At 37.9% G+C, this 22,322-nt stretch overlaps 1 protein-coding gene across 2 annotated transcripts in view; it reads right to left on the reverse strand.

The window, feature by feature from the left end:
- Positions 1-1,073: 1,073 nt before the first annotated feature.
- Mllt3 (MLLT3 super elongation complex subunit) overlaps positions 1,074-22,322 on the reverse strand; it is a 279,624-nt gene continuing 258,375 nt past the window's right edge. For both annotated transcript variants that reach the window (XM_070007963.1, XM_070007973.1), the window contains 3 exons: positions 17,642-17,713; positions 15,738-15,809; positions 1,074-1,340 (listed from right to left, as the gene is read on the reverse strand). In XM_070007963.1, the coding sequence (XP_069864064.1) occupies positions 1,209-1,340; positions 15,738-15,809; positions 17,642-17,713 (276 nt within the window). In that variant the 3' untranslated portion in view covers positions 1,074-1,208. The remainder of the gene's footprint in view (positions 1,341-15,737; positions 15,810-17,641; positions 17,714-22,322) is intronic.

The following is a 22,322-nucleotide window of genomic DNA, read 5'->3' on the forward strand; positions in this document are numbered from 1 at the left end:
GGCAAGTGACAAACAGGTAAGCACTGAATCTACAATTTAATACATAGTCTGTTATGGCAGAATAACCAAGAGTTTCCCCCAAAGAAAGATCTTAACTTCCAAATATAAAGTCTAAAAGACCTGCATGTGAACAAACTAGTCTGTGATCCTTGGTTTTATGGAAAAAACGAGTACCACACTGACAGCTGAAAAGAGCTGAGACTCTCACTAATAGAAATCCAAATTAAGCATTTCTACAGTTAATTTAGAAAACAGGATCAGAGTTTTTTTTAAAAAAAAATGTGATGATCCTGTGGAATGCCTTTACTTCCATGTTCAACTCATCTTGTAACAGTAAAACAGACACAAGAATGTTGATGTCAGCTCAATAGGGCTAGATTCAGGACATTGCAGATGAGCATTTGTTAAAAGTCCTACTGGTTTATTGACTAAGGCTAGATATTAATTCATATGATCCTATTTGGTGAATTCTCTACCATGGTCCAAGATCATAACATGGGCCCCAACCTTGAGGAAAAAAGATCACAAGGAAGAAAATCAAGGTGGCTATTTGGTCACCACCCCATCCCCTCCCCCAGTTGATAATTTGTGTCCTGGAACTGGAAAAACGAAGGTGGAAAATACAGACTGCAACAAGTTAAAGGACTTGGAAAAAGTTGGTGGAAAGTGGCACGATATACAAGTAAGGTCACTGGGCTTGGAAGGGTGCTGCATTGAAAGAGCATCCGTGGGACCAAGTACTTTTAATGTCTGGTGGTGTCATTCCCTCAACAACTTCGGAATATCTGTATGCAATAATAAATAGATCAGTTATGTAATAAGGCAGTGTGTTGAATATGCATTCATCCTGTGGAATGAACCACCACAGAGAGAGAGAGAAAGAGAGAGAGATACATGATACCATACACATTCTTTAAGTTTCTTGTGTTGTGTTTGCTTTGTTTTGTTTTCAAGGCTATCCAGGCTAACTCTTCCCGGGGATTTCCTTGGAGAGAAGAGTGGTCCGCTGAGGCTGGTTTGCGTAACCTCTCCTTTATCAAGAGATGATGACTGGCTTTAAAGAAAAATAAAGCTGAAGGTTGTTTGATTTTTATTTTTTTCCCTTTTGGTTGCATCATTCTGAGTGTTTTCATATAAACAACAACAACAAAAAAATCACAACCAAAAAAAAAAAACGACAATAGTTTTTGATGCATCCAGTTGTATCCTCAGGATGTTCCAGATGTTTCTAAGTAACTCTGTAGTTTACGGACTGTAGTTTTGTCCAGCGAGCAAAGATCAAAATCAAATGTTGTGTTTGTGATATGAAAGTGTCCAGTCTCTTCTATGAGGTTCACAATCTGAGAAAGTAAAGAACATATGGTCAATAAGCAATAAACACTGGACAGTTTGGAGGCAAAAAGGCAAAAAGAGTTGGAGGGGCCTAAATATGGAACCAAGTCTTAAAAACTGGTATATACAGTAGATAAGTCCTACATCACCAACTGCACCAAACTATCATTGCCAATTTTTTTAGTCAAACGCATATATTAAACCTTCAAAAAGTTCTCAGAGAATAGATCTCTTATTTTTTTTTGCAAATTCTTTACTGTGATTGATTACATAATTTCACAAATTTCACAGTATTGTGGGATAGTGATGCTTAAAGTCACAAACACATTCTAACTTTCCTGGGGCAAATTGTCTATCGTGATCTATCAAGTTTGAGTTCTATGAGCTTTGACAATAGTTATTTCTTCCACATCAGGTGATCTGTACATTTCTTTCATTTTGCATAGCATCAGCTGTTCCCTCTTTCCCACTCATTCCCTCCCTTCCATCACTGCCATTGAGTTGCTTAGCTTGTTTTGTAGATCTCTTATTTTTATACCCTCTCATTATTCTATGTGGGTAGGTGAGTAGGGGGAGATAAAATGTCAAGACCCCTTTAATAATTACTGAGTCAATGGAAATGATATGATTTAGTAGGTGTAAGGAAACACTGGGAAAAAATAACAAAATTCTATTTTAAGAGAAACAAATATATACAAATAATAATAATATATTTTTCTTTCTGATTGTACCCGTGAGTATACAATTCAGAGACTGCAGAGGAAAAATCATGAATGTTCAGGGTGCAGAGTTCAGTTCTACACTGTGAATGCTTGACTCATTTTTTCCTCATGAAATTGCTCATCTTCCACCAAAAACATGCCTTGCCACCTTTCAACATACCTAAATATTTCACTTTTTTACTTAAACATATTCACTCTTTATCTGTAGACTATTGACTGTACAAACGCAAACTTTGGTTGATGGTTGCCTTAAGATAGTGTTCTAGCATAAAACTGGTGCAATCTTCATCTCAAATGGGCCGAGTAAGCCGGCAAATTCGGGTATCTCAATTCCCAATCTTGATAATCAGGGATTAGAACAGATAAAGAATAATCCAGAGGAGAGTTTCCAAATAGCTCTACAAACACTAATAGCAAACATGATAAATGAAAAGTTTGACAATGTACAAAGGACTCTGTATGAGCGTGATAGGGAGAGAGAGGAGGCATCCCAGAAGTTTATACAGGAATATCATAAGCGTGAGGAAGCTACTCAAAAACTGATACAGGATTTGCGTGAACAACTTGAGAATGCTCAAAGAGAAAGGGAGGAATGGCGTGAGCAGGCAGAGAACACTCAAAGAGAACTCAGGATTTCCACGAACGGGAAGAAAGAGAACTGCAGGAATCCCACAGACGGGAAGAAGCTAATCAAAGAGTAATTCAGGAATTGAGAGACCAGGTAGAGAATACACAAAGATCACTAAAGGCATTCATGGAATCCATTAACAAAGAGCTGAAGGAAGTCAGGGAGACCACAAAGGGAATGCTGAATGGAACCCAACAGAAGGAATGGGAGTCCAAAGAAACCATAACCAATCAACTAAGTGATTTGAGAACAAACACTGAACACCAAATTAAGGAAGTAAAGAAATTCATACAAGACCTAAAACAGAGCTTCAACAAAGAACTTGAAGCCATCAAAGCTGACCAATTAGAAGGAAAAGAGATAAAAAACAAAGTAGAGAGTCTTGACAGCAGGTTAGACCATGCAGAAGATCGAATCTCAGGGATTGAAGACAGCCTAGATATTATAGAGAAAGAACATACAACCATCCAAGACAAGTCCAAGAAATATGATAGGTCTATCCAACACCTGGAAGACACCATCAGAAGGCCCAATCTAAGGATAATGGGTGTAGAGGAGCACCTAGAAACAGAAGTTAATGGTCTAGGAAATTTGTTTAACAGGATCCTAGCAGAGAACTTCCCAAACATACAAAAAGATAGGCCTATTCAGATACAAGAAGCTTTTAGAACTCCAAATAGACCAGACCAGAATAGGACATCCCACCGTCACATTATAATCCACACAGGATCAACCCAGACCAAGGAAAAGATCCTTAAAGCTGTCAGGGAGAAAAGGGTAATCACCTACAAAGGGAAACCAATTAGAATTACCTCAGATTTCTCAGCAGAGACAATCAAAGCAAGAAGAGCCTGGAATGACATATGCCATGCCCTAAAAACAAATAATTATCAACCAAGAATACTGTACCCAGCTAAACTCTCCTTCATAACTGAAGGCCAAATAAAAACCTTCCATAGCAAAGAAAAATTGAAACAATACATCTCCACCAAACCAGCCCTACAAAAGATTCTTAAAGATGTCCTACACATAGAAAACCAACAAGACCGCAACAAAGGCCAAGAAACTGCACCCAAACTGAGAATCCAAGAACCTTAGGAAGAACCCAGTTTTTGCAGCCCCCAAGAAGGTGGATAACATGGCCAGAACTCCCAAATACCTCTCAGTACTATCTCTTAACGTTAACGGACTGAACTCTCCAATTAAGCGACATAGACTGTCTAGTTGGATTAAAAAACAAGACCCTTCTATCTGCTGCCTGCAGGAGTCACATCTTGCCCGTAAAAACAAACACATCTTCAATGTTAAAGGCTGGAACAAAATCTACCAAGCAAACGGCCCTCATAAACAGGCGGGAGTTGCAATCCTAATATCAGATAAAATAGACTTCAAACTAAAATTCGTGAGAAGAGATAAAGAAGGTCGCTACATACTAATTAAAGGATCTCTCCTTCAGGAGGATATTACAATTCTAAATATCTATTCGCCAAACAATGGAGCACCCAAATTTATCAAAGAAACACTACTTTCCCTCAAATCCCATATAGATCCAAAGATATTAATTGTTGGGGATTTTAACACACCACTCTCCCCACTAGATAGATCAACTCGGCAAAAACTCAACAGAGAAACCACAGATCTAAACAGCTGCATAGATCAACTAGACTTAACAGACATTTACCGAACATTTCACCCAGCAGCATCAGAATACACATTCTTCTCAGCAGCACATGGAACATTTTCTAAAATAGACCACATTTTAGGCCACAAAGCAAACTTGTCTAAATTCAGAAACATTGAAGTTATACCTTGCATTCTCTCTGACCACAAGGGAATAAAATTAGAACTCAACACCAAAAGCCACCAAAGAAAGTCCGGTATCACATGGAGGCTGAACAACACACTGCTGAATCATGAGTGGGTCATGGAAGAGATTAGAAAGGAAATTCAAATGTTCATGCTATTCAACAAAAATGAACACACAAATTACCAGCTCCTCTGGGACACAGCAAAGGCAGTACTCAGAGGCAAGTTTATAGCTCTGAGCTCCTACATCAACAAATTGGAGAGATCGGAAACTAACAATTTAATGACACATCTAAACCTCCTTGAAAAAGAGCAGCAAGATAAACCCCAATCCAGTAGACGGAAAGAAATAATCAAAATTAAATCAGAATTAAATGAATTAGAATCCAAAAAAACTATAGAAAGAATCAACAAAACAAAGAGTTGGTTCTTCGAAAAACTTAACAAAATTGACAGACCCTTAGCAAATCTAATCAGAAAAAGGAGAGAACACACCCAAATTAATAAACTCAGAGATGAGAATGGAAACATCACCACAGAAACAACCAAGATTCAGAACAAACAAAATTGACAGACCCTTAGCAAATCTAATCAGAAAAAGGAGAGAACACACCCAAATTAATAAACTCAGAGATGAGAATGGAAACATCACCACAGAAACAACCAAGATTCAGAACATTATAAGGGAATACTTCTCAAAACTTTATGCTAATAAGTTTGAGAACTTGACAGAAATGGACCTTTTCCTAGCAAATATTGACATGCCAAAACTAAACCAAGATGAGTTAAACCAGCTTAACAGGCCCATATCAAGCATTGAAATAGAAACAGCAATAAGAGACCTCCCAGCTAAGAAAAGTCCAGGACCAGATGGTTTTACAGCGGAATTTTACAAGGCCTTCAAAGCAGAGCTCACACCAATACTCCTCCAACTCTTCAATGAAATTGAAAGAGAAAGCTCACTACCGAACACATTCTATGAAGCCATCATAACCCTCATCCCAAAACCAGGCAAGGACTCATCAAAGAAAGAGAACTATAGACCCATTTCTTTGATGAACATTGATGCAAAACTTCTCAACAAAATTTTGGCCAATCGACTTCAACAATTCATCCAAAAAATCATACACCATGATCAAACAGGATTCATTTCAGGGATGCAAAGCTGGTTCAATATACGCAAATCAATTAATATTATTCATCACATCAACAGGAGCAAGAACAAGAACCACATGGTTATCTCAATAGATGCAGAAAAAGCATTTGACAAGATCCAACACCCCTTTATGATGAAGGTTCTGGAAAAATTAGGAATCCATGGAACATTCCGCAATACAATAAAGGCTGTATATGACAAACCTACAGCCAGCATTATACTCAATGGTGAAAAACTAAAGCCATTTCCTCATAACTCAGGAACGAGATAAGGATGCCCACTCTCTCCACTTCTCTTCAATCTAGTATTAGAATGCCTAGCTACAGCAATAAGACAAGATGCAGACATAAAGGGGATCCAAATAGGGAAAGAAGAAATAAAACTCTCCCTCTTTGCAGATGACATGATCTTGTATTTAAAGAATCCCATGGACTCCACTCCCAAATTACTCAAGCTGATTCAAAACTTTGGCAAAGTAGCAGGTTATAAAATTAACCCCCAAAAATCAATGGCTTTTCTATATGCCAACAATGAGAAAAGTGTGGCTGAAATTAGGAAAGCAACTCCATTTGTAATAGCCCCACAAAAAATAAAATACCTAGGAATTAACTTAACCAAAGAAGTGAAGGACCTCTATGATGAAAACTTTAAAATCTTGAAAAAGGAAATCAACACAGAACTTAAAAAATGGCAAAACCTCCCATGCTCCTGGATTGGAAAGATCAACATCGTGAAAATGGCAATACTTCTCAAGGCTATCTACAAATTCAACGCGATACCTATCAAAATTCCACCCTCATTCTTCAAGGAAATAGAGGAGGCAATCCAAAAATTCATATGGAACAATAAAAGACCCCGAATAGCAAAAATGCTCCTCAACGGAAAGAACACTGCTGGAGGAATATCAATACCAAATTTCAAACTCTACTATAAAGCCATAGTAATCAAAACAGCTTGGTATTGGCATAAGAACAGACCTCAGGACCAATGGAATAGAATTGAAAACCCAGAAATGAACCTACAGACCTATAGCCATCTAATCTTCGATAAGGAAGCTAAAACAATAGAATGGAAGAAAGACAGCCTCTTCAGTAAATGGTGCTGGCAAAATTGGTTAACTACATGTAGAAAACTAAAGCTAGATCCTTATATATCACCCTGCACCAGAATCAACTCCAAATGGATCAAAGACCTTGAACTCAAAGCAGACACTCTGAAAACATTACAGGATGGAATAGGAGAAACCTTAGGTCTCCTTGGCTCAGGCCGAAATTTTCTGAATAGAGACCCGGAAGCACAACAAATCAAAGAAAGGTTGGACAAATGGGATTGCATACGGTTGCAGAGCTTCTGCAGGGCAAATGACATAGCTAGCAAGATCAATAGAAAGCCCACCGATTGGGAGAAGATCTTTACTAGCCATACAACGGACAAGGGTCTCATATCTAAAATATACTTGGAACTCAAAAAATTAAACCACCCAACAACAAATCCTCAAAGAAACAATTGCCCAATAAATAAGTGGGCGAAAGACTTAAAGAGAAGCTTCTCTGAAGAAGAAAGAAGGATGGCCAATAGACACATGAAGAAATGTTCAACATCCCTAGCCATAAAAGAAATGCAAATCAAAACAACATTGAGATATCACCTCACTCCAGTTAGAACAGCAAAAATCAAGAACTCTAACAACAACAGATGCTGGAGGGGATGTGGACAGAAAGGAACCTTACTTCATTGTTGGTGGGAATGTAAACTTGTTCAACCACTTTGGAAAGCAGTATGGAGGTTCCTCAAAAGACTTCACATAGATCTCCCCTATGATCCAGCAATCCCACTTTTGGGCATTTACCCAAATGTTTACAAACAAGTCCACACTAAAGCTACCAGCACAACTATGTTTATTGCAGCATTATTTACCATAGCTAAGATATGGAACCAACCCAGATGCCCCTCAGTAGATGAATGGATCAAGAAAATGTGGTATATATACACAATGGAATTATATGCCTTCATCAGAAAGAATGACATTTCCCCATTTGTTAGGAAATGGAAAGGCTTGGAAAAAATTATATTAAGTGAAGTAAGCCAGGCCCAAAGAAGCATAGGTCCCATGGTTTCCCTTATTTGCAATATCTAGTATAGGTATGAGTCAAGCAGAAAAAGTCAGATAATGTGATGTTAGGAAAATGAACCCTTAAATATGTATTTTAATGTTTTCGTTTCTTTCATGCATATGTTTCTAACGCATTTATAAGATTATTTCTTTGTTGCTTTGTATGTCCCTCCCCCACAGTGTAACCCCCGCTTTCACTATATTTGATGTCAGTATAACATGTGGAGGAGATGGGGACAAACAAGTCGTTTAAGGATTCAGGTGGACCTGTTGCAACAATGAGAAGTACAAAATGTCATGTCAAAACCAGCTTTACAATGTCGGTGGGGGGGGGGTGGGGGGTATAATTGGGTGGGGGGAGGGGGGAGGCTGGGAAGGGAGGTGAAGGGTAAACAAAGGAGGAGGCTGCAATGCTTGGTAAGAAATGTATGCATTATCCTGCCCATGTAATTGTAGCCCCTCTGTACAGTATGTTCTCAAATAAAATAAAATAATATTAAAAAAAAAACAAAAAAAAACATATTCACTCTTACCTTATTTTTGTGTGTTGATTGTTTTGGGGGTGGTAGATTCTCACACAACAAAGGGCAGGGAACCACTTAGCAGCTCACACAATTTTTTTTTAAACAAATGTGGCAACAATGTGGCACTGACAGCTTTCTCCACATCAAGTGAGTTAAGTCACATATGCACAATTTAAATGTCTTTTTTTTTGTTTTGAAAGTTCTTTTTATGTGTAAATTTTTTTTGTTTTTTACTTTACTGTGCTTGGTTAAAACTACATGTAATAAATCTGTGAATAAAGTGGGCCTACTGAATTAACATTTTTGAAAGCATAGAAATCCCAAAAGAGAAAACAAAAACCATCTACAGTCCACCGAAAGATCCCAAGAACTGTCTGCAAGGGTTCTAGGCTTCTGGGTGCTGGCAGTATTTTGTTGTTCATTTTGGGTGCTGATTACATGTTCACTTTGTAAAAATTCATCCAGCCACATGTTATACTTCTAATCAGAAATGAAAGAGAACATAAATTTATTATTTTTAGTTGTGCTCAGTTATTGCCCTGGGTATTTGGGGAGAGATAAGAAAAACAAAGTGTGACACTTTATTTCTACTGTATTGACTCCAAACTACAGAAGTGGCATGTTGGCAGTGGTGATTAGAGGTGACTATTTGCAGGAGAACATGTCTGAAATTTTCAGTGTTAAGAGGAGGATGTGGCTATTGGTTTGAGAGTCTTTTACTATGTAAACTATCATTCTACTTCCCAGAAGTAGATGTTGCGACTGGGCAGCATTTTTAGAGGGAGTACTATGTATAGAAAAGGGATAGGGACCAATTTTAGTGAGCATTGTGAGAGAGGAAGGACAGGGCAAGAAAATAGTGTCACTACAGACAGTAGGCAAACTTCCACTTTTTTCTTTACCTGTTTCCCTTTTCTACCACTCACTTCTGATTCCCTGTAGTTCAGCTACATTAAATATTAACTGTAACTATCTAGTTTATGATTTATTCAATGAAGTTTTAGGTTACCTAATGTCAGGTTGAAAAATTGCAGAGCTGAAATTTTAATCTTCCTCTTTTTACAATTAGTTTTTCTCAAAACATGTGTAAGTTATTCTGGGTGTCAATAGCTCTAAATAGAAAATATGATCCTAATTCTAACTTCTACAGAAGCTTAAATACAAATTAAGCCTCAGTCCAACTAATTGTACAATTCCAGATTGAGCTGTTATTGCTTTATCCAATTTTTAAACTATTTTTGAGATATAACTATAGCTTTAATAGTAAAACAAGTTACTCCAATTGTAGAATCATGACAATGCAAACTATCTTAATATGCACTTATTCCTTTAAAAAGTTTTTTATTATCTTTAAGTAGTTGTACAAAGGAGGTGCCATTTAATAAAGCAGTTAATGAATACAATAAACCTTGACCTTGTCACTCCCTTTAACCTTTTTATCCCCCTTTGATTCACCCTTTCCCTTACTGTCCTTAATTTTGTGGCAAATACAATGAATTACTGACTGCCTTCTCACCCTTCCTCCCTTCATTTTTCTACTCCACTCCCTTTGGTCCCACCCCAGTCTTGCATGTACCCATTTGTTGATACTTATAATTTTGTTGGGCTAGTCTTTCTAAAAAATTATACTATTTGAGTCTCCATAGAGTCTCTTATACTTTGGTTAATTCATTTGTAACTACTTGCATTCCCCAATCTGTTTACTTATTCTAACTAGTACAAATGAGGGAAACGATGCAACCTCTGTGTCTCTGGGTCTGCTTACTTCTCTTACTGTAATTTTTTGCAAGTCTTTCCATTTTCTTATAAATGGTACAATATCATTGTTTCTAATGGATGAGTAAAATTCCATTGTGTACATGTACCACAGATCCATTTATCCACTGAGGAGCATCTGGGCTGATTCCATATCTTGTCTATGATGAATACTGCTGAAATGAACATGATTGTGTTGGTAGCTTTATTGTAACCTTGTTTGCATTCTATTGGATAAATGCCCAGGAATCAATTTTCTGGGCTATAGGGTAGTTCTAAGTTTAGATTTTTGAGGAACCTCCATAATGCTTTCCAGAATAGTTGAACAAACTTACATTCCTACTAACAGTGTATTAGCGTTCCCTGTTGGCCACATCCTTGCCATCATTTGCTGTTTGTTTTTTTGATAGTGGCTATTCTAACTGGGGTAAGGTGGAATCTCAATGTTGTTTTGATTAGAATTTCCTTTATGGCTAGAGATGGCATTTCTTCATATGTCTATTGGCCATTTTTACTTCTTCCTTAGGAAATCTTTCTTTAAGTCATTTGCTCATTTATTAATATAGTTGTTTCTGTGAAGGTTTAATTTTTGAGGATTTTTTTGAGCTCCAAGTATATTCTGGATATATAGGTGTCTGATATATAGGTGGTATAAATCTCCCATTCTATGGGCTATTTGCCCCTTTTTCTTTACCAACGGAAACCTGATTTCCAGAGAATGGCCACATACCCAGTTCAAATACTTGCTTCTCAGATACATTTGCAGCACTATACAGATACTATCAGTTGCTTGTCAGAAGTCACTGGGATTGTAGGAAATTTGTTCAAAAGGTTTAACGATGACTACATGTCTTTTGAACATGGTCTGCTTTTCCTTCTCTCTGTAATGAATGTAATGCTTGGATGATTGGTAGGTATCTTACCTTCAAGGCAGTGAGTGAAACATACAAAAGATAACTGAGTAGAAATAAGAGTCTGTGTCCTCAATGGTTGCTTTAAGTTATAAAACTGACTGAGGGTGCCTTAAAATCAGACCTACTGCTGTATATTTAAAAGGAAGGAGGAGACAACCTTCCTTGCTTCAACTATTGGATTCTGGGTTCTTTTACATCTTTCAAGATATTACTAGAAGAGATTTGATCAATTACAGTTAAAACTATGTAATTCATCTACAATCATCATCATTTATCAAACACTAAAAGACCTAAAATGAATACTAATTTGCTTTAGTAAATTGTTTGAGAATTTTGAATCAGCCATCACATACATCTACATCCACTGAGACACAAATACACATATACAAACCTTTCATGGCAGTCATAAATATATTTAATATATGTTATATAGTATATATTATATATTAATAAATTATATATTTAATATTGAGATTTCTGCTATGTTATGTAGAAAAAGTATAGGCTTGGTGCAAATTCCAAGATGGTAACCAATAGCATCCTCAGAGTTGCTTTATTTTCAAATTTAAGCAATGGAGACAGATACCAAATAGATCAGAAACTAGTCAGCTGCTAGTAGGTACATGACAAAGCATTCAGAATAAGGACTCCAGAATTTGCATATCAAATCCTGACTTTGTTCCCTGTTTGAACAATATTGGAGCATCATAGCATCTGGGCCTCAATCTCCTCATCTGTAAAATGAGGATAATGCTACATGGTCTACTTACCACACAAGGACGTCAGAAAACCAAATAAGATACGGCAACTAAATATTGCTTACAAACTACAGATTATCCAACCAGATTCTTTTTCCTCCAGCTTTTAATGATGTTAGTTATTTCATAACACTAAAACAAATGAAGCAAGAAAAATGTAAAAACTGAAACTTTAAAAAGGCTTACCTGAAAAAAAGTTTTAAAATAATTATGACAAAAGTATTGAGGAGCAAGGCAAGATGGCAGAAGAAGAATGAAGGAAGACAAACAGCTGAAATAATGGGCTAAAACTGCCATGTGGGGATAACAGAAGCAGAAGCTTTACATTTTTCCTTTAAAATAACAGGGAATATAACCTTTTCAGAAAACAGCTTTCTCTACTTAATATCATTGCCTCTCACTCATTACTTAATAAATAGAAGACCTGGCAACAGAAACTGCTTCTAGCAAAAAAGGAAAAAAAAAGAAAAGAAAGAAAAAGCCACTTAATTTTAAAGCAAATAAACACTTCTGCCACTAGGAAATTGAGTTGGTCATCTCAGGTTCCACCTTAAGGGTTTTGAGGGTTCATAAGCCAGCAACCCACATCACCAGCAGACCCCTCCCTGCTTACAGCCACACACACACACAAATATAGAGAAGATCTATAATTTCATAAATTGGTTGAAATGAGCCTTGCATTTTTATAGAAGTCTATAAGACTGTATCAAGGACATAGATACTGACTTAAAGGAATACTAGTGGCGGCATTTGGGGACTTGGGGACTATTTGCCGAAGGGAACAACAGCCATGGTTTGAGTTATTAGAGCATGTACCATGTCCTCAATTAAGTAAAGGCCCCATAAAGAAAAATAATTGCACATTTCTTTCCAGGAATCCTGATAGCTTGAGAATCAGAAACACATTACATGCTTCATTCCAAAGACACAGGCCACAAAGCCTAAAAACACCTGCTAATCCCCTTCTGACTGCACTTGGCCTTTTTAAAGAAAGACCCTCTCTGCTGATGTAGTGTGGCTTTACTTTGGAGTCCTAATGCTGCATCATGGTGCAATCATAATGCCCTGTGAAATAATAAGTCTGAACCACTACAGGTAAGAAAAGCATGCAAAGACACAGGATACACACGGGTAATGGGAAAAGGAGTGTGTGTACACTGCTTAACTCATTCTTCATATGATGGTTGCTGTGAAAACATTTGCGATGGATTATTTCCTGCCACATCAACCTTTTAGGGGGTGCCACATAGGCAGCTGTTTTGTTTTGTTTTTCTTTTAACAGAGTAAGCTGTGCTTGTTAAATCAGTGGCTCACTCTGGCAAGCTTGGTTTCTCATGATACAAAAAGTTAAAGGCATTATTTTTAGTCTGATCATATTTTAAAATACCAGCAGAGTTCTTTCCAGAGAAGTCATGAACAAGTGTGGCTTTGACTGCTTCCACCTACAGCAGAATAGGTCTGGAGCACTTATGTGTTTTGCTTGTGGATGAGGAAACCCTGCTATCTCAGGAAATTGTATGCTTCTCTGAGTTAGGAGGCAGGCCATCAGACTCCAGTGTACAGAAATGCTATGGCATGACAGGTAATTTCCCAGGATGAAGGAAATCATTTTGAGCAGAACTCTTCTCCAGAAGGGTTCTCTGTGTTGTCAGGGGGGCAATACTTCAGGATACCATGCATTTCTCAATCCCTGAAGATGATTCTTAAAAAGAATAATGTCAAGAATCACCAGGGACAAACTGTCCTCTATGAAAGCCTTTGTTTTTCACAGATATTTTTTTTCTTCCAGAGTAGGATACAAATCCAGGTAATAGATGACTTTCTGGAGAAGTTAGAAATGCTCAAACCTGCTTTGCAAATCAATATGGATCACGCGGTTTAAAAAGAGAAATCAAATTATTAATCAGTCCTAGAAACTCACTTTTCCTGCTTTGTTCCAATCTATTTTTACCCTATTGAAAAATGACTTAGGAACACAAAGTCTCTCCTAATCCAATGCTTTTTTGCTCATTAGATACTGAGAGCTCAGACAGCAATCCCCTCAGAGTAAAAGAGCTCTATTAACCAGTTTGTGTGAGCCAAATAAATTGGTCAAACCAGATTTTGGCATAGAGATGTATTTAACAGGAAGAGGCCAAGGATGTCATCCTGGACCCATCAGAAATTTGGCTTCAGGTGTTTGATCCTGTTGGGGAGAATGCATGTAGACTTTGTGGAATGCATTTCATGAGATGAGCAGCCCTCTAGGTGGAGAATAACATTAGTCCTCAATAGTACAATGTTTTACAATAGGAATTAATTAAGCAGTAAACCGTGACAGGACATGCATCATGGTATCATAATCACAAGCCTCAGCTGCATTATAAGGCAAAAGGCCAAAGACTCAGAGCTTTCAACCGGCCTGGGAATGCAATTAGGGTGAAATGCTTTGTGCCCTGGAGTGCCTTTATGCCAGGTTAAAAATTCATAGATATTACTCTCTCCCTCTAGAATACTAAAATAATCCACTTGGATGGAATTCTGAAGTAAGCACCTCCTCTCACAGTGTTTTTTCCCAAGGTCAAAACAAAGGACAACATTAAATTAGAAATACCAATGACATCCCAAGGTAAGACCCTACCCAGTGGCCTACTATCCTTGAATAACTGACTGTGCTTTCTGTGTAATAGTATCACAATCCTGCCCAAGTACCTGCCTCACTCGGATGAGACTGCAACTGAGGCCCAGACTGGGCATTAATGGCTGCATTGGAGAACTGCTCTACAGTGGGAAAATTCTGTATCTCTACTGAACATGTACAGATTATTTTCTTGGTCAATATTATTTAACCAATACAGTAAAACAATAATTTCCAAAGCATTTGTATTGTATTAGGAATTATAAGTAACCTAGAGATGATTTAAAGAATAGCAGGCTATTTATAGGTTATATGCCAGTGGTATGCCATTTTATTATAAGGAAGTTGAGCATGCTGGGATTTGGTATCCACAGGGAACCACTACCCTGCTGGTACTGAGGGATAACTAAACCTGGAAAGATGACTTAGGTTGAGCTATTCAAATCTTACTGGCCTAGCCTACTCATACTCAGTTAAAAGAAAATGCAAGACCTGGAAAACATCCAAAATTAAAAATCACTGGTCTTAGGCCTCCATGTAGCTGTGTTTATGTATGAACAAGCATGTAGTTAAAATAAAGTCTTGTACATTAAAAAAAAAAAAGAATCATAGGTCTGTAATCCATCTCTTTTTTTAAAAAAAAAGACTAGGAGGGATTAAAATCTTATCAGACCAGGAGGGCAATTTAACAAATTTGAGAGTATGCACTTATATACTGAAACAAAAATGTATACAGAATATAAATGTCAATATTTAAAATAATTCACAGACAGCTGAGATAGATTAAGTACTAGTTTTAAGTCATTTGACAGAGTAAAAAAAAATTAAAATGAAACAATCTACAAACTACCCTGGAATTTGGAACACACAGTCTTCTTGGGTATTAAAGAAACATTTTATCAATAGCTACCATCCATGCAATAAAGTATGTACTACAACTGTAGAGAAACTAAAGTCCACTCTTATCTTCTCAAAACATCACATTGATATAACAGAAGTTGTCTCACTCTACAGGCATTACAGTCACGTTCACAATAATAGACTGTACAGTGTACAAGATAAGGGAAATGAAGAAAATATTTATTTTTCTTAGAATAGTATTGGCAAAAGGTTACTAAACTGAATCACAAATGTTTACAACACTTGACTCGAATCCTTATCACTGATTTCCCATGAAACCAGAAGGCCAGTCCCAAAGGTTTGTGCATTCCAGTAGCACCTCCCAGAGTGCAGAAACGAGGGAGGGAGAGAATCACCAGAGCTTCAAAGTGGACTTCTGGATGGCCTCAGAAATGAGAATCGTCTCCCAGTATGAGCCCACTCTGATTGGGTATCCTCCTTCACCACACTCCCCCAGGATAGACTAGGCCTGGAGGTTTCCTGAAAAAGTTGTGCTAAAAAGCATTTCTCACCTGCTGTAGAATGTGTCTTTCCCTCAGTGTCATTAATCTTCTGTGAAGCTCTACCAACTCGTCTAGGTACGCCTGAAAGACAAGAGTATCCCCAAAAGAAGTGCTTTAAGAAGTAGTTAATAAGTACAATCAGCAGCTGGAGGGTCATGATTCTGTTAATCCCCAAACTATGTGGATTCAGTGTCCACAGACCCTTGCTAACCTTGTCTATGGGCTCAACCTTAACCTTTACCTTATAGCAAACCAGCTTGAAAATGAGGAAGAGAAGAAATTCTCACTGATTTGCTCTCAACAAAATTCAAGCGAGTATACCTACCTTCCCCCAACAAGATCTCCTCAAGGTATATAGGAAAATTCAGTGAACACATTATCATAGGTTTACTTTGATTTTTTATTTTATATTTTTTAATTCTCAGAAGGCCTTTGACAAAGAAAAGAGCCTAAGTTTGAACATGAAAGTATCAATGCACATTTCTAATTATGTTAAGAAAAATTCTTTTCTTTTTTCTTTTTTGTCGGTCATAGGGCTTGAACTCTGGGTTTGGGCGCTGTCCTTGTGCTCTTCAGCTCAAGGAGAGCACTCTATTGCTTGAGCCACAGCACCACTTCCAGTTTTCTAGTGGTTTATTGGAGATTAGAGTCTCACAGACTTTCCTGTCTGGCTGGCTTTGAATCGTGATCCTCAATCTCACCTCCTGAGTAGCTAGGATTACAGGCGTGAGCCACCAGCGCCCGACTTAGGAAAAATTAATGAAAGGGGAAAAAAAAAAAAACTTCCACATCATGCCAAACACTGCTAGTAAACAAAGCTAGTAAGTAACCAAAGAATACAATAATATCTTATAAAAACATACCAGTTGCCAGTGGCTCAAACTTGACCACGGTTTGAAGCCAGCCCAGGCAGAGCAGTTCAAAAGGTTCCAATAAATAGCAAAAAAAAAAAAAAAAAAAAAAAATTTTAAAAAGGCTGGGCTAGAAGCATGACTCAAGTGTTAGAGCACCAGCCAAGCAAGCCATGAAACAAATGTGAGGCTCTAAATTTAAACCCTGGTACCAGAGTGGAGGGGCTTAACAACTGGAGGGGGGGGGCTGGGAAGGTGGCTCAGTGGTAGAGCGCTTGCCTTGCATGCCTGAGGCCCTGGGTTCAATTCCCCAGCACCACATAAGCAAAAAGAAAAAAGCCGGAAGTGGCGCTGTGGCTCAAGTGGTAGAGTGCTAGCCTTGAGCTGAAGAGCTGAGGGACAGGACTCAGGCCCAGAGTTCAGGCCCCACGACCGGACCCAAAAAAAAAAAAATTGGGGGGGGGGGGAGAGTACAAAGAAAAGACAGACAACTTTGCAAATTAGCATCTGATTTAAAGAACACCACTGCCAGGGCAGAGAGGCATCTCTCCTTCTATGTGCTCAGATGAGTGAGGTCTGGTTAGCATAATTAGGTGGGTGCTTCCAGGATTATTTTAAATAAGGCAAAGGGAAGATTCTTGAAGCATTGAAGAGCTCTGTCTTGCTCTTGCAAGCCCTGCCCCTATCAGGTGGCTGATGTCCCACAAGGTCTTATAGTTGCAAATTCAGATACTGCCCTGGGATTTAGATGGTTTGCTCACTTCCACCTGTGATTGCTTAACCCACTAGTTTGACCACAATCTTTGTCATACTCCCACAACTGGATATGACTGAAACCTTTGGCAATGTAGATGCCATGGGAAATGGTAGCAGAAGGCTAACCTCATATGAAAGCAAGACATGGAAAATGAACTACAAAGGGCAGGGATGAATAAAGTGTTGTCACTGGGCATCTCGTGCCCTTCCAATGAAGATGGAAAGAGAGCCAGTATGGGTAATACAGAAAAATAAGGCAAGACTCCTCAGTGCTGCAGCACTCACAGGAGTAAAATGGAAACTTACCTTGTCACACTCGCCATTCTTTATTTGCTTATCTGATTTGCTTTGCTTTATTGGACTTTTCACTTCAAGGATCTAGGGATCAAAGAAAACACTGTGTTAAATTTTATTTCAAGAACCTGCTAGCTTGCCACCCACATAACCAAAAACACTCACTGAATGAAATGTTGGATAACAAATCTGTTTTCTGCCTAGCATTTCTATACCCTTTTTTCTCTTATAATCTTATTTTTAATGGGAAAACGGACTGCTTATTTATGAAATGCTGAGCCAGAAAAACAGCACCTTAAAAAATAGTTGACGATAAGGAAATGCATCTCAGCTTCCAAGGCTGCTTTTCACTGGTGAAAACTCTCTATGCATATGTATGGCAGCTGTTATTCTGAGATGATAGTCCTTGTTGGAAAAAAATGTTTTCCTGTTCATTCTGCCATTTTGGCATGACTACCAGTGCTCAGTGAGCTACAGATGATTTTTTAAAAAAATCAACAACAACAACAAAAAACAAGTCCCTAAATGCCTTCTGTAATACCTGTCTTTTACATTCTGAAGTTACTCATATCTACTGAGGTGATAAAACTTTGGGAATGAAGGTGGCCATTCCTTACCTGGATGCTCCAATCTGGGATTATCTAACTCCAGAAAGAGAAACAAGATTGTCTTCTGACAATCACTTTCTGAAGAAAAAGGTCATCATTTTAATGTGATATAATTATGCAAGGTAAGACTCCAAGTGACTTTCCTTTTAACTGAGGCAATTGAAATTTAACTTATTAACAGTAGTTCTGTATACCACTCAGAAGATTTGGTAGGGAGTTATGTTTCTGATTAATAAGGATAAAATTATGACTTATTAAACATGATATTCCAAATCAAGACTTCTGAGGGAAATACTCTAAAATGGTCCTCAGATGAACCAAGAATAAGAACCAAGTGAATTTTTAAATTCATTTATGATGAATTTTTACAAATGTATATAAACACAAAGAGCAAAGCATTTTGCCTTTTTATAACCTCATTGCTGAGTCGTTATAATCAAAGACTGTTATTAAAGAGATGACAAATAAAGAATTTACTTTAAGAAGTCTCATATTTATCCTATTCTTCCATTCACTGTTCCCTGCCCTAATTCAATCACAGTTTTGTTCAGTCTACCTCATTTCATAACACACAGAAAATTTTAAGACTGTACTCCCTTTTAATTTGAAATTGTAGAGCATAGGGTTGGGTCCCTAGCCCTATCACTTAACATTTTTGGGTCTCAATAGATGACAATGAGAGGCATGAACAAGATAATGCCCAGATTCCCATTTAGCTTTACAATGTTATACTACTAGTTACGTACTTTACTTGTTAGGATAGAATCAGGACATTCTGGAAATACCCCTAAATGGAAATATTTCTCTTTGAATTGAGAACAATGTGTGATGGATAAAGAAGTATGCTTTCAATAGTCTTTCCAGAGATTCACACTCATTTCTTTAATATTAAGATAACTAGTTTGACTGAGCTAGCTTAACATACAATTTTCTGGGCCACACAAGGAAATTATTGAGCAGCAGAGACAAGACAATCATTCTTAATATGCTCCCCTGTAAAGGAAACCAACTAGTCCTACATGCATTATTTCCCCTTCTCTATTGTTGTTTTCCCCCTCAAGGGGAAAATCAGTGCTCAGAGACATAGGAGTAAGTAGGTCAGTAGATGGCACTCCTGGCCAACTTAGACACTGGGCTGGGTGCTGTGGAGACAATCTGCTGAGATTTCAGGCAGGAGTAAAAAAACAGTTCCTGTCTGCCTGGTGTATTAGAGAACTGAATTTTGTTCCCATCCCATCCAGCTCCTCCTATAGCCCCATCCCCCACACTCATTTGTGCTCTGGTTATCTGAGTGTCTGGAACTGCTATGTTTGCAATGGAACTTTGCAAACTAGGTTTAGAGAGTCCTGTAACCTTCCCTTCAAAGCAGAAAATAGAACGTTTGGGCGCTTAAGTCCCACCCCACACATTCCATAAGTGCTACAGCACAGAAGGCCAAAACACATTGAAATCCTAGTTTCTTTCTTCTGAGGCTATGGTGGCAGGAACAAAAGCTCCGGGTGTCAGTGACCCGCCTCAAGTTACTGAGTGGCTGCCCAGACGGGGCTCAGTTAATCTTCCTTCTTTGATCTCTCCCTGCTCCAAAATAAACAGCTTTGTCAAAACCTCATTCTGAGAGAGCTGAGCCATGTTGAAGACAATTGTTTTATTTATGATCATTTCTTATCTTTAGGGAAACGACTCCAGAATATAAAAGTATAACACCTTGTCTTCCACAGGCTTATTTCAAACCAGTTTAACTGGATAGACTCTTTTGAATTTAATTCAACATGCCCGGCAGGCTGATAGGTGATTTATAATATTCTGAATATTAACTTGAGTCCAATGGAACACTTCCTTCCTTCAAATCCATTCACTCTCTCCCTGCCATACTCCTGGCTAAGAAAGACCTGGTTGTTTTGTTTCAAATTCACACAAACAGGATTTAAGGTTTAAAAAAAAAAAGCCATCTCTGGTTAAACTGGTAAAATACTCTTCATTATTCCCATTAAGCTGTATTGAGGGAAATAGAGCCACCCAGACTGAGATAAACCACTGATAGATTTGGCAATCTCTGAAAATGGAGTAATTATGTTTAGTAGCACTTGTCCTTAATCAGAAGATACAGCTTGAGAATCACATTTTCAAGGTTATTATTTTTCTGTATTCTTTTGTGAGGAATGAATCTCAATTATTCAGCAGATGAACTTTCTGATACCTTTTTTGAGTTAATAATCATTAGTAGCTCCTAACAATACTCAGGCTAATTACTTGCTTTCTTGGTATGTGGCCCTCTGTTCATTTTTTTTCCAGTACTTAGAAAACATTTGACTCAATTAATACTTTACCTTTTCCTAAGTCCATGGAAGACTTATAAGAAGGTAAAAGGCAGTTCAAGTGTGCCCCATGTTTAACTAAATCTTACACGATCATTTTGTGGACAGAGAAATAGTTGTTATGGTTTATAGGTAGACTGTTTCCCAAAGGTTCATGTGCTGAAGTCTGAGTTCTTAATGAAACACTGTTCAGAGATGAGGTTTCAAAGAAGTGATTGGATTATAAGGGCTCTGACTTCACTGATGTATTAATACACTGATGGGTTTTAATTTGCTGGGAAATTGGGAGGTGATAGAAAGTAAGCTAGTACAACCTAGTTGAAGCTCCTTTGGGAGCTATATCTTGTCACAATCCCTTCTCTCTGTTTTCATATTACATCCACCTGGGGTGAGCCACACTTTGTTCTACCACATGGTCCCCACCATGATGTTCTTCCAACCTCTGGTCCAGAAAGAAGAGAGTCAAGTGACAACAGGTATAGCAGAAACCATTTCCTCCTTTAAGTTTTTCCTAGGGTATTTGGTCAGCAATGGAACGTGAACTAACACAATAGGCAAGATGCACTGGAGAAAGAAACTAGGTCTTCCCATTTCATAACTAGGGCCATCTCAGTATGTTGCTATCCACTTTATTGGATGTGAAATTTCAGACATGCTCTGTACCACCACAAGTACTCCTCCCACTGCCACTCAAATATAATACTACAAATGTATGTCTGAGTTAAATATAAATGACTTTTAGGTCTTTAAGAAAATCGTACACTCCACAGCATAGAGAATATACTTGTATTTATTACTTTTAATGTTCCTGAACATTGATTTAAAGAAATAGCATCATACTGATGCAACACTGTGAGTGCATATGGACTTTATTATTACGCCTACAGGTGCATGAAAGAAGTGACATGTAATCAAGTACTACTGGTAGATTGATATGTGATATGTAAGGAGCACTTACACATTTGTTGAATAAGCATGCCAAAAAAATCATTGGTATGCTATTTAATCAAATAAAGTAATTACTTCCTTCCTTCCTTTCTCTTTTCCTTTCTTCCTTCCCATCCTTCCTCCCTCCCTCTCCCCCTTCCAAAGAGGTACCATGACTTCAACTTAGGACCTTATGCTCTGACTGGGCTTTTTTCTCTTAGCTGGTGCTCTACCACTTACTTGTACCATGTTTCCATTTTGGCATTTTTGCTGGTTAACTGGAGATGGAATCTTACAGACTTTTCTGCCTGGGCTGGCTTCAAACCTCTAATCATCAGGTCTGAGGGTTCTGAGTAGCTAGGATTACAGGCATGAACCATGAATGCCTGGCTAGGTAATTTTTTACCTTCTCCAGATGGACAACCTGGATCTTTTAGTTTAGTTTTGGTAGGCAGATTAAAAAAGTACCTTTCCTACTTAACAATGGAAGATTTAAGTTGCAAGCCAACATTGTAACTAAGAAATATATGATTTTAAGATCTCTGCTTGTTTAAATAGGGATACAGGTGGACCCATTGCAACAATGAGATGTACAAGACGTTATGTCGAAAAACAAACTTTACAACTTTGGCTGGGAGAGGGGGGCGGTGTGGGGGGAGTTGGGAAGGGATAGGAAGGGGAAACAAAGGAGGAGGCAACATTGCTTGATAAGAAATATACTCATTACCTTGCCCATGTAAGTGTAACCACTTTGTACAGTATTTTCACAATAAATTTTTTTAATAAATAAAAAATAAAGATATCTACTTATACTTTACACAAAATGTGAAAAAGATGTTTTCA

Source organism: Dipodomys merriami, unplaced genomic scaffold (genome assembly GCF_024711535.1).
Source record: "Dipodomys merriami isolate MVZ:Mamm:240054 unplaced genomic scaffold, mDipMer1.0.p SCAF_11, whole genome shotgun sequence".
Classification (NCBI taxonomy): Eukaryota; Metazoa; Chordata; class Mammalia; order Rodentia; family Heteromyidae; genus Dipodomys; species Dipodomys merriami.